This window comes from Pelodiscus sinensis, chromosome 1 (genome assembly GCF_049634645.1).
Source record: "Pelodiscus sinensis isolate JC-2024 chromosome 1, ASM4963464v1, whole genome shotgun sequence".
Taxonomy (NCBI): domain Eukaryota; kingdom Metazoa; phylum Chordata; order Testudines; family Trionychidae; genus Pelodiscus; species Pelodiscus sinensis.
This window is the reverse complement of record NC_134711.1, coordinates 24,042,581-24,055,369: the sequence shown is the minus strand read 5'-3', so window position 1 is coordinate 24,055,369 and position 12,789 is coordinate 24,042,581. Positions and strand designations below refer to the sequence as shown.

The following is a 12,789-nucleotide window of genomic DNA, read 5'->3' as shown; positions in this document are numbered from 1 at the left end:
TGGGGCTTTTTTGCCTTCTAAGAAAAAGAGCTTATCCGACAGCGATAAAGATGCGTGACCTTTCAGATGTTAATTTCAAATCCTGGTGCTGTAATACTTAATTTGTGTCCAGTTTATGCTGCAGATTATTATTGAGAAAAAATTTGTGATTAATTTAGGAGTAAAAAATAACAAACACCAATTGTTTTCTTCTAAGTACAGTCTGTTTGCTAAAATGAACCCTGGGCAATATTAAAAATAAATTCAAAAATCAGGAACTCTGAATAGTTACTGAGCAATGGTGTTTGTAAATTAGCTTTCAGATGTAAATTTCACAATCACTAAATCATTCTAAATATTGGGAAAGTGTGTGTGTGTGTGTGTGTGTGTGTGTGTAGCAAGATTTTTAGTCAGTGTAAGGAAGGATGCCAGAATCTTGCCCATAGAATGAGTACAGAACTCAGCACACAGTTGAGTTGCCCTTACAGAATTTTTATATCTTTCATTTCAGTGACTATTTCAACAAGTACATTCTTCGATGGCTTACTGGTAACAGGACTCTATACATCTACCAGCGTTCAGGCTTCACAAAGTGTTGGTGGCTCTAGCGCTTTTGGATTTGGTAAGTCTAATGTGATTAACAAACCTAGATTTGTATTTGTCCTAATTCAAAATATTCTGCAACTCAAGATAACACATGCTTAGTTTGTAGAGCAATTAATGAGAAAACAATTATTTAAATAAATTGATTTTTATATTGAGTGCTGGGACCTGATACAAAACCTACCGAAGTCAAAAGAATGTTATTGAGCCTGTGAGCTTTGGATTGGCTCAAAATAAATGAGCAAAACCAATCAAAGTCTTCATGCCAACAAAAGAGGCCTCTGAGTCCCCTACACATGTACTATATATTTGAGAGTTTGTTTGTTGGTTTGCTCAAGAACTCCTCTTAAACGGTAAGAGCTAGGACCATCAAATTTGGCAGGCCGCTTCCTCTTATCCTAACATAAAGCAAGGTAAGTGTTTAGTTGTGCCAGGAAAATGAGATGTGCATAGAATAGGATTTCTTCTCAGAGAACTATACAGAAAAGAGGCAGAATCACCAGGAAGATGAATGGGACTGGCTGGGGGCATGGCCACTCCCCCTCCTCCACATCTAGGACTGCCCCAGCCTCGAATCTCACACCCCCAGTTACCTTTGAAGGAGGGCTGAAGGGGTAAAGTTCCTTCCCCTCAATTTATAGAGGAACCTGGCTGTTCCCCTTTGCCACGGAGTGAGGGGAAAGTGCACAGTTTGCTGCATTCCTCACTTGGGCTGGGGAATGCAGAGGGCAGATGAACCAGGACTCCCCCAACTGGGGGACATATACTTCTTCCCTGGCTGTGCTCACTGGAGCTGCAGCAAATTGCTTCTCATATAACCAAACAGAAAAGAGACAGAATCACTAAATCAAGTACAGGCCTCAAAATTAACCTTACAGAGTGACTGTTGAACAAGGGCTCAGGGCGGGCTCAGGGAGGGCAGGTGCTCAGGGCAGGGCATGCAGAGTGACAACTCTGCCCACCAGCCCCAGGACACGGCTGCCACAGCAGAGCCATTCTGAGCCAATGGTGCCCCCCTCCCCCCAGATGTGTAGCTCCATGCTGACACCATTGGAAGGAGTGCCTCCCTCCCTCCCTAACCCTCCCCACTGACTATGGCAGCTCTATGCTGGGGGCAGAGTAGGAAGCACCCCACCCCAGCCACATCTGCTACATGCTGGTGCCAGAAGATGAGGCACCCCCCAATCCATAGCACCCAAATCTGAGCTGCTCCAGAGCTGCCACTGGTGAGGAACAAGTGGTTCTTCCGTGGCCCCCATCCAGCCTAACCTGGACCTACCCCAATCAGGGGACACCCACCCCTGGAGAGGCACTTCTCACCTGGTCCCAAGCTACTGTGATGAGAGGTCCTCTCTCCCTGGGGCAGCCTGCATACTGAACCCCTCATCCCCAGCCCCGCTCCAGAGTAATGATTTAAACGAAGCATGTACATTTTCATTTTATTTTCCAAAAAGCAAACATTAATTGAGTTAAGAGCTCGAGCAACGCTGAGTAAATTGTCTAGTGACACTATAAAAGTGGTCACTTTTTCCCTGCTTAGTGGATACTCCCTACCTTTGGAAATATCGAACTGCTTTAGAAAGGAAGTGATCTGTCTTCTGCCTAAACTGTTTTTGCAAAAACATATGCACATGCCCCCTCTCCCTTCCCATGTAAGTGATACATAGCTATTTAAAAATGATACAAAGTCAAAAACTTTAAACTTGGCAAATGATAGATTTAATTACCCATGCAGCCTTAACTTGGCATTCATGCATCTAACCTGCGCTATGAATGAAGGCCTGTTGGAGCAAAATAGTATGTGATCATGTAATTTTGTCTCGTATAATGGGACAAAATTAAAATTGCATGGGCAAACATGAAGCTAGCATTTCTTAATATTTAAGTGCTTGACTCTGCAACTTCTAACATTCTTTTATGCATCTTTTTATGTAATTTTCTTGGGTTTTGTTACAAGAAAAATGGAGATTAAACTTTTGTATGTAGTTGTTAAAACCTTTTTCCACTGTATATCTTCTATAGAGTTTGAATTCTGAGTCATCAACTCTATAGTATAGACCTTTCCCACTTGAGACATAGGATCAATTGTATTAGCTGCTGGTGGCAAATTAGGCTGATAATCAAGGTGTTAAAAAAATGGCTCTGGCACCAAGTGCTACATCCATGGGATTATCCTGACCTGGCTCTTTTTTTTCCCCCTTATACTCCCCTTCCCCCCCAACCAGGAGTGAGGGACTGGCTACTGGTATTCCCCACTGTGGAGGGTCCGGGGAGGCGAATTACAACAACCACAATATTTTCCCCTTCACCCACCATGAGCTATAAGAGCACCTCCTTGAGGAGGCATCCCCTAAGGGTGGGATAGGAAACTGTGGCCATATATTAGAACCAGGAGACTGCGTGGGGGATCCCTGTTCTTTCCTTGTCTCACTCTTCCCCTGCTCCTCTAGGCCAGCATTTCCTAAACTATGGGCTATAGCCCTGTGCCGGTCCGTGGGAAAAAAATACCGGGTCTCAGCGTGGCTGCTGGGGTGTTTCGGGCTCCCGGCAGAGGCATAGGGCTGGCGGGGGGGGGGGGGGGGCGGATGCTGGCCTCACCTGGGCTGCAGGAGGAGGGAGGTGCCAGGAACCCAGTGTTGGACTCAAGGGAGGGAGGTAAGGAGGGCCAGGGAATCAGCGCTGGGCTCAGCATGTCTGTGTGGTTTGGGGGGAGGTGCAGGAAAACGGAGCTCCGCTGGGCGGCGAGAGTGAAGAGGTGTGGGGTGCTGGTCTGAGCTGGGCTGCGGTGGGGAGGTACGGAGCTCAGAGATCAGATTGGCTGCAGGAGAAGGGAGGTGCTGGGAACCTGGAGCTAGACTCAAGGGGAGGGAGGGAGGGGCAGGCAATCAGAGCTGGGCTCAGCAGTTCTGCGGGGCTTGGGGGGAGGTGCAGAGAACCCGTGCAGGGCTCAACTTGGCTGAGGTGAATAGGGAAAGGCATAGGGAATAGAAGGGTAGCTCAGGTGGGCTGTGAAGGGCTGCAGGGAACTGGTGCTGAACTCCCTTGGATTGTGGGGGATGGTTTTGGGGGAGGTGCAGGGAACCAATGGGGGTGGGCAGTTCAGTTGGGTTGCAGGGGAGGGAGGAGCAAAGAAGCCTAGTGCGGGGGCGGGGGGGGACTAGGAGCCCTGAAATGACCTCCCCGGTCCAAAAAATCTCTCATCTGGGACCAGTTAGGTCCAGAGGGTGCCAGACCAGGGAGGTCCAACTCCTACCCAAGTCTCCTCCTTGCACCCTCCCTCCTAGCCAGATACCCTACCCCCAATCTGCTCCTGCTCCTGCCTCCCGGACTGCCCATGCAGCGTCAGGTCCCCCAAGCCATGGCCCGGGCTGGGTGGAGGATGCAGCCAGGTGAAATAGTGAAAATTTATTCATTTTTCATTGTTTTTTTATATGCATTTATATTTTTGGGCTGTAAAACACAGTACTGAAAAAAAACGGGTTCCAACTAAAGTTAAAGGTTTGGGAAACCCTGGTCTAGCCAGCTTTCTATCAATCATACAGTCCACTTATCCAATCCATATTCCCTTAACTTGCTAGCAAGAATATAGTGCGTGACTGTATCAAAAGCTTTGCTAAAGCTAGTACTGGGGGCTTTGGGAGGACCAGAAACAATTTATTTGCATATTCATCATTTGCTTAATGAATATGCAAATGTGCAAATGAATGTTACCGGTCCTCCAAAAGCTGGAATGGATTTACTGGTCCCTGTGTCAAAAAGTTTGGAAACCCCTGATATGGACAATTTGATTATTTTTGTCCAGAGTTTTAATAAAAGATTGAAGGGGGGATTCAATTGTTCTTAGTTTTATCATTGAATTCATTGGTAAAAATTAAAGCAATGGTAAAATTAGGCCAGTGCAAAGCACTTTTGAAAATCCCACAGTAAATGTCTGTGAATAATTTGCAGCCACCAGTTTTTGCAGTTCTTCACTTAGAAGTATTTTCTACATTCATATAAGAAGACTAGGTGAATATCACAAAGATATTGTCATATGCAGAGTTGGGAGAAACCAACTACCAGTTGATCCAGTCTGCTGCCAATTTTTTTCACAAAACTAGTCCTTTAGGTTTGTTTCTTTGTCTCTCTTACATGAAGTTTATAAAAATTGGTAATAGAGATGTAGCCATGTTAGTCTGGTCTTGCTGAAACAAAAGACAGGACTATGCAGCACTTTAAAAACTAACAAGATGGTTTATTAGGTGATGAGCTTTCGTGGGCCAGACCCACTTCCTCAGATCAAATTTGATCTGAGGAAGTGGGTCTGGCCCACGAAAGCTCATCACCTAATAAACCATCTTGTTAGTCTTTAAAGTGCTGCATAGTCCTATCTTTTGTTTTATAAAAATTGTAATACTTAAACTCTCAACATTTGGTCAAGACTTGATGATGATTTTTCTTTAAAAAACAACACTTACTTATTCTCAGATAACAGAGGCCTCCACAGTCATTAACTCCAACCAAGAACATTTTGTCCAAAACAGATTGGACATTTTTGGTACTATTATGACTATTTGTGACCTTTAATTTTATCTATTCACTGAGAAGTGGCTGTTGCATCCAATCTTCTGCTTATCTACATAGTCCTTTTACTGACACAGTTACTTTCTCTGTAACACTTTGTTATGACCTTTGCTACTGAAAAGAAATAATGGAGGCTAAATTTCCTGTACGAGATGTAAAAGTGGTGCCTGCAGTATAAATATGTCTGACCAGCTAAATGGGTAATTATTCTGCAGCACATCTAAGTGAGAGCAAAATATACGTTTGGCATTTGCACTAATCTGGTTATCTACATGTGTACATTTTGTAGGTTAACTGTGAAAACCTTGTTTATAAGAATCTTAAATAATTAGGCTGTTACATTCTCTGTTACAACATACATCATTAGCACTGCCCTATAGTCCTGTAACTTTCATATAACAAACCTATATACTTAAACAAAATTCACTGAGTCTATGACTAGTCTGTTTTATCTCCAAATAATAAAATAACTCATTTTTATTGATAATGATGTTGGTTTTAATACCATGTATTGGTTCAGTAATATTCACTTATGATGCCTACCAAAACAGTACAATTTTCATCCGTCCCAACTCTACTTAGCTTGTGCATCCTCTTGCTCTGCAAAATAAACTTTCAGAGGGGAGCAAAATGCACAGATCTTAGGTACTTTTTATGGTGCCTGAGATAGCTTGGGAATTGTATACTGAAGTCACCAACAGCATGCGAGTCATTGAAATCTATAATGCTGGAAGAAGAAGAAAAAAGGTGCTTTTCTCACCAGTAATAAAACCCAGAAAGGGCATAGAAAGTAGGATGGAGTAAAAGAGAAAGGAAACAGCCTTTCCTTTCAATAGGGAAGGAGCATAAGGTTAAAATGGTCCCTCCCTCTCACGGTCCATAGAGAAAGAGATGAAGGTGAAGAACAATTTCATTGTTTAGAAGAACTGTAAAGCTGAAATTATTGCAAACTGAAGTTAGTGCATAACTAACTTGGGGTACGTCTAGACTACAGGCTTTTGTCGACAGAAGTTTTGTCGACAGTATCTGTCGACAAAACTTCTGTCGACAAAGAGTGTCTAGACACATTCAGTTCTGTCGACAAAGCAAGCTGCTTTGTCGACAAAACCCTGTAGTCTAGACACAACTCTACATGCAATAACACCTTCTGTCGACAGAACTCTGTCGACAGAACTCTGTAGACAAAAGGTGTTATGCCTCGTAAAATGAGGTTTACCAGCGTTGACAAAACTGCTGAGTTCTGTCAACGTTGTATCGACAGAACTCAGCGGTAGTGTAGACGCAGGTATAGTTTTGTCGACAAAAGTCCACTTTTATCGACAAAACTCTGTAGTCTAGACACACCCTTGTTTGATGGCTCTCAGTCTCTTTGAGGTCGAGTACCGTTGTCGGATAGTATTTTTATCAGGATCCATGCAATAGAGGATGTACCTTCATATTTGATTTTTAAAACTGTAAATTATGGGGATTATTCAGAGTTTATATATTTTATTACACATCTGAAATTTCTGGGATGACCAACTTATTGTCTGACTATAATCTTGCAATATGAAATATCAGATATCAGATTTTTTAGTAATTTCCTCACAAAAATAAGCAGTATATAGTATGTTTAACTAGGCCTAACTAAGAATGATGGGTGATAATATATTTAATAGCGTCTAAGCAGGTTTGGTCATATATAAAAAAGCAAATATATTTTTCCCTAAATTTGTTCATTGACTTTTTCATCCATAAAATGTGTGTTATGTTGTGCTCCTCATTGTACCCAATATTTAAACAAAACAAAACATGATCTCTTTTTTTATTTGTTAGATATTGTTTTCTAAACTTAACTTTTTAGGTGTTAACATATTCTTGAAATAATAAATAAAAAGACTCAGCAAGACTGTCTAAAGTGTGTGCAGTCCTGACCAAAAGGATTTCAAAGCCTAAAGGCCAGAAAAAATTAAAGCAGAAGATATGCCAAGTCAGTCATGCATAGTTTAAAATACCTAATTTTTTCTTGTCGATATGAATTCTGAAACATGATGCCCCAGGGAAGTCTTCTGCTTAATTATGAATATCCCTTTATGCGTTGCAGAAAAAATGTTTTCATCTCTGACCTGTCTTTTACGCTGCAGTTCAAACCATGCAAAGTGTAGGGCTCATTGTGTTAGCTTAAATGGTATTGTTTAAATACATTTGAGATACAATCTCATTTAATTTTTAATTGCTCTTTTTCCTTGCTTGCTCTTAAGTTTAAATAGTGACACTGTGAGATTTACACTTCGTATTTAGATGATCATGAAGACCTGATGCTATTGTGTACTTTCGTAATAGTGGCAATAAAAAATAATCATGAGAGAAATGTTGATACAGGTTAAACCTCTAGTTTGGCATCCTCGGGACCTGACCAGTGCCATACCAGAGAATGTGCCGAACCATGGGAGGTCAATATTGTCTAGCATTACCAACACTTACACTGCTTATTGGGCTCTTAGAAGACAGGGGTAAGTTAGAGCTAAATGATAGCACAGAACACAGAGAGCCAGGACTGGTGGCTGTAAACAAACTTTGAGACTGGGTGAAACTTGGCCACACCCATGATAAGTAGACACCTGGCTAACTAAAATCATGCTGGACCATGGATGTTGCTGGACCAGAGAGTGCCATACTAGAGAGGTTCCACCTGTAACAGTTTTTAGTTTTAGGCTTATTTGGCTACTTATACTGTGAAGAGTGAAAGCCTCCTGGATAGTAATCTGTACAGAGCAGGATCCGATTCTAGAGGAATTAGATAGTTTTTAAAATGTATTAGCCACAATGCTTAATGTATTTCAGGGTCATTGGAAGCAAAGAAACAATAGAGAAAATGGCACGCTGTTACTACCTGAAAGAAACAAAGCACATCACTAGGAAGGCTAATAGTCACCTATTTCTTTGTTGATGTTACCAGAGCAGATCTCCCTATCTATCAATCATTTATGGGTGGGATCACCATAGTATATATGTAACAGAACTTGAAAAAAATTGGCTGAGATTATGTGAAGCCTAAAAGCATTCATTTGGAATCTTCTCCACAGATTCCATCACAAGCCGGCCCTAGCAAGAATTAGAGGGGTAAAAACTAGGAAACTGGGTTGATAGTGTTTATCTGTGTAGTAAGAAAGAATAATTCCCTCCACTGCATGAATTACTGGGTAGGGATGTTAACTATCGAGTAATTGAATAATAAAGTAGTCAATGCATTTTGCATAGACTATTCCATTAGTCGATAGGGCGCCTCTGCCTTTGAAGTATAGGGCTGTTGCTACACTTCAAAGGCAAAAGTGCCATGTGAAGCCCGGAATCAGCTGTGGACTCCAGCTGATCTTGGGCTCCACGTGGCACTGCTGCTTTGAAATGTCGCATGCAGCTTGATGCTGGGCTACCTGTGGCGTTTAAAAGGGGCAGTGCCACATGGAGCCTGGAGTCAGTGGGGGAGTCCCCAGCTGATCCCGGGCTCCATGCGGCGCTGCTACTTTGAAATGCCACATTCAACCTGGGGACACTCCAGCTGGCCCTGGGCGACTTCACGTGGTAATTCCACATGGCAGCACCACACGGAGCCCGGAGTCTGGCCCCAGGCTGCACATGGTGCCGCTGCGTTGAAGTACTCCCGCTATTTCCCTCCCCCTTGCTGCCTCTTTCTGATAGAGACAACAAGGGAGGTGGGAAGCAAATAGTCAACCAGTCTGTTGACTAGTCCTTCGCATCTCTATTCTGGGCAAAGTTCTGTGGCCTATGTTATGTAAGGGATCAGACTAGATTATCTTACTGGCCCTGTCTGATGATAAATTCTAAGAAATCTTTCCAATATATTTGTATTTCATGCTGACATGCTAATTATCTTTTAACTACTCAGCTTAGGAAAACATTTGATAGAGAGACACATGCTGTTAGTTCTTTTCTGCAATAGTTAGCTCAAGCTAATGTAGTCACATCCCTCCACTGAAGCTAGCCTAGCTTGAAAGAGATTGCCCACATGTCAAGATAGCATTGAAGATACAGCGTGACTGATTAGGAGCTAATGGATGGTGTAACTCAAGCTGCTGCATCCCCACTGCTCTGCTGGCTCCAGCATCAGCAGCAGTAGTGCTTCAGCTGATACCAGCTGACAGGCCAGCTATCTCAAGCTTAAAGCATCACTTCAAGCTAGAAATGTTTGAGTGTGGTCAGGTTAGGGTCAAAACTTAAGCTGTAGCTCAAGATGGTAATGCTATTGTAATACTGACAGCGGAACCAAACCTGGGACCTCCAAGCATACGTCTCAACCACTTGAGCTAAATGCCAGCTGGCCCTCAGCTAAGGCGGTAGAGCACATTCATTCTTTCTCTCTGTAAGTGGTCTAAGTGCTGTACATGGGACAGCAGATAGATAGGTTACATAGTGAAGACAAGCCCTTAGTTAGTTTCTGTGTTTGGAATCATTATAGGGAAAAACAGATTTCTACTGATAGATTTATTCCAAAGTGGTTTGGTTTCTTGATGGGCATAAAAATGTATATTCTCTTCTGTTTTCCTGTAGGGATTTTACCATGTTATCAAAATATTAATACGAAAATTCATGTAACAGTCATGTTAGGTAGGAATGACTTAGCTGAGTAGCTGTGTTAGTCTGTATCTCCAAAAACAACAAGAATCCTGTGGCACTTTAGAGACTAACAGATTTTTAGAGAAGAAGCTTTTGAGGGTAAAACCCGTATTATCAGATGAATTGGAATGGAAGTTACAGAAGCAGGGGTGAATATATAAGGAAGAAATTGCTTGTGTTAATGAAGTTAATCAAATCAGTGGAATTCACAGCATTTGGAGTAGAGCTGTGCATATCCAGAGAGGGGAAATTGCCTTTGTAATGTGTTAACCAGTTGAGTTCCTTATTCAGTCTTAAGTTGATAGTGTTGAACTTGCAAAAGCTTATGCCCTAATAAATCTGTTAGGGCGTGTCTATGCTTATGAGAAGATTGACGCTCCAGAGGTCCATCTTCTAGCATTCTATTTAGTGGGTCTATTATAGATCTCTAAATAGAATGTTGCGGGCAGCCCCCGCCAGTGTCCAAAACTCCTCCTTCTGCAAGGAGTAAGGCAAACCAACAGGAGCATAGTTGGAGCATTTTGCATAGCTAGAGTACCTTAAGTCGACCTGGCTGGTCTATTCTAGACCAGGCCCCTTTCTCTGAGGTGCCACAGGACTCCAAGTAGAAATGAGTGAGCTGATTTGGGCAAAATTTAATAAAGATCCTAAAACTTTGTCCATTGACCCAAATAGAACCCTTGGCCAGGGTCTGTTAAAGATGAACTGACAAGTTCAAATCAGAACTGAGAGAAATATGTGCTGTCTGCCCAACAAAGCAAGCTATGAGGATCTTTCAACACAGGAATAAGCTTTAAATATTCTTTTTAATGTGAATTACTTTCTCCTTGTGCAATCTGGCATATTCTAGTTCACTAGATATATCTCAAATTGCATCTTTCTGGATCATCACTTACAGCATTGGTTCTCAATTAGTGCAGTTTGTATTTCTGAGTTCAGCTCAGTTTTCATTTTAGCGTGCATGTATCTTCAGGTCTTCACTCTACTTCCTGGTCCTTTTCAAGATACCCTCCTTGTCTCACTCTGCCTCTATTCCCCAAATATCTTTCCCTATGAACCCGTCTTCATGCCAATTACATACCTTCCCCACCCCCACACTGCTATCCAGGCCCACCAGTGGGGCAGAAGGGTGGAGGAAAGAGGCAACTGCCCTGCACACAGCAATTCAAAAGGGCCTGGGGTTCTCTGCTCCTACCACTGCTACTACCCTGGGCCTTTTAAATCACCACTGAAGCCCTGGGTAGTATGCTCCGGGTAGTGCTGAAGAGCTGGGGGGAGGCTGGCTTCAGTCCCACCCTGCCCCCACCTGAGGTTCTGCCCCTTCCAGGATTGCAGAGTCCCCCCACATCTTGCCTAGGGTCCCGGCAATTCTGTCACCCTTCCCTGTTGCTATCCCTCTCCCTAAAACGAGAACCCAACTGACAATTTTCAAATCAAGATTGTGCTCTCGGAACTATGTTGGGGAAGTTCTACAACTTGCTTTATATAGGAGGTCAGACTAGATGATCACAATGGTGCCCTTTACCCAGGAAATCCATGAACATGACAGATGGCCCCACTGCTACATCTCAGTATATATGCTCATTGCACCTTTCAGTACGGGCTACTTGTACCCCAGGACAGCACCTCTCATGCAAAGCTGTAAAGCAGGAGATCCCTTGCTCCAACATTTCCCTTCAAAGAGATGTTGCACTTTGGGGAGCAAAGAACTAGAAAGCTTCAGCATGAAATGAATGGCCAAGTACAATCCTTTTAAAAGAGAAAAAGGGAGACAGCAAGAGGAGAGAAAATTAATAGGTAGGGAACTGGAAATTTGACATGGGGTTTGGTGAAAGTGAGGGTCTGGAATTGGACTCGGGTCATATAAGAATGGGGAGAGACAGGGGAAGTGGAGTGCAATGCATGAGGTGTCTGGAGTGCATGCTACACCCTGTCAGCATGATTTGTGCTCTCTATAGCCACCATTGGAATTGTGCCCATTTCAGTCACAATGCATCTGAGCGCGCCTAATGTAGCAGGCTACTTCCACTGTTCCTACACTGAGCTGTGTATTAGGAGCATTACCTGCCCTTCACAGACATATTCATATATAAATATCTGTGTTTTTCACTTATAGCTCTAGATGTTTTCACTTGTAGCTCTAGATAAAGGAAGCACACCTCCAGCTTCCATTATAAGAGATAGGGGGTGGGGGGAGTTAGCTGTTGAATTTTATGAATAGGTGAGACCATGAAGTTTTTTTTCTCATCTTTAAAAAGTAGGGAATATTAGTGTAAAATGTTATGTTTTTAAGTTTTCAGCTATGCCCATAACATTGCTCTTGAAGGGGCTGCTTTGTAAACTACTCAACTTGCATCAGATCCCTGGTTTACTTTGTGACAAGCCAAATGGGCTCCAGGACCCTCCCTTCACACCAGAGATACATGCCAGAAACCAAACAGATGGTAAACTAGGAAGAAATTACCCTCGGCATTCTCATTAGAACAGTTGGGGAAATTTTAATAGGCCCCCATTTGCCTTGTGCTGTATCTAATACCCTTTGAACTGCCACTTTTTTTTTGTTACAAGTCAACTACCGCCATGTATATTTTAATAGGGATTATCAAACACAATTTGCCCTGAAGATGTACCAGCAGTCCGCTGCTAATTAGCAAACTTTAAATAATCGCTGAATTCTGGAATAATTGGAAAGAAACAGTTTTTCCTGCCAGTGCATAATTACTAATTAACAGGAAGATAAAATATCTGTATAGCATTCATATCTGGGAGATTCTGTTAATAATTAATTAATTAAATTGTGAGTTGACACCAAGCTGACATTGGTCAAGAAAGTTTACATTTAAGTACAGTTTTAAAATTCCCCTCTTTCTCAACTTTCTGTACTGGAACCATCATGACAGTGAAATCTTTAAAGATAAAATATCTGTGGCATTGACTATTCCTACTTAATATACTTATAACCAGAAGTTGGATTTTCCTGTGAGAAGTGCCTGACGGTCACTTGTCATGTATTCCATATAGAATTTGATT

General features: G+C 42.4%; 1 protein-coding gene across 1 annotated transcript in view; it reads left to right on the top strand.

Annotated features, from left to right (window-relative positions):
* RELN (reelin) overlaps window positions 1-12,789 on the top strand; it is a 491,382-nt gene that overhangs the window by 75,988 nt on the left and 402,605 nt on the right. Inside the window, exon 2 of the mRNA XM_006137543.3 lies at window positions 491-601. Within this exon, the coding sequence (XP_006137605.2) occupies window positions 491-601 (111 nt within the window). The remainder of the gene's footprint in view (window positions 1-490; window positions 602-12,789) is intronic.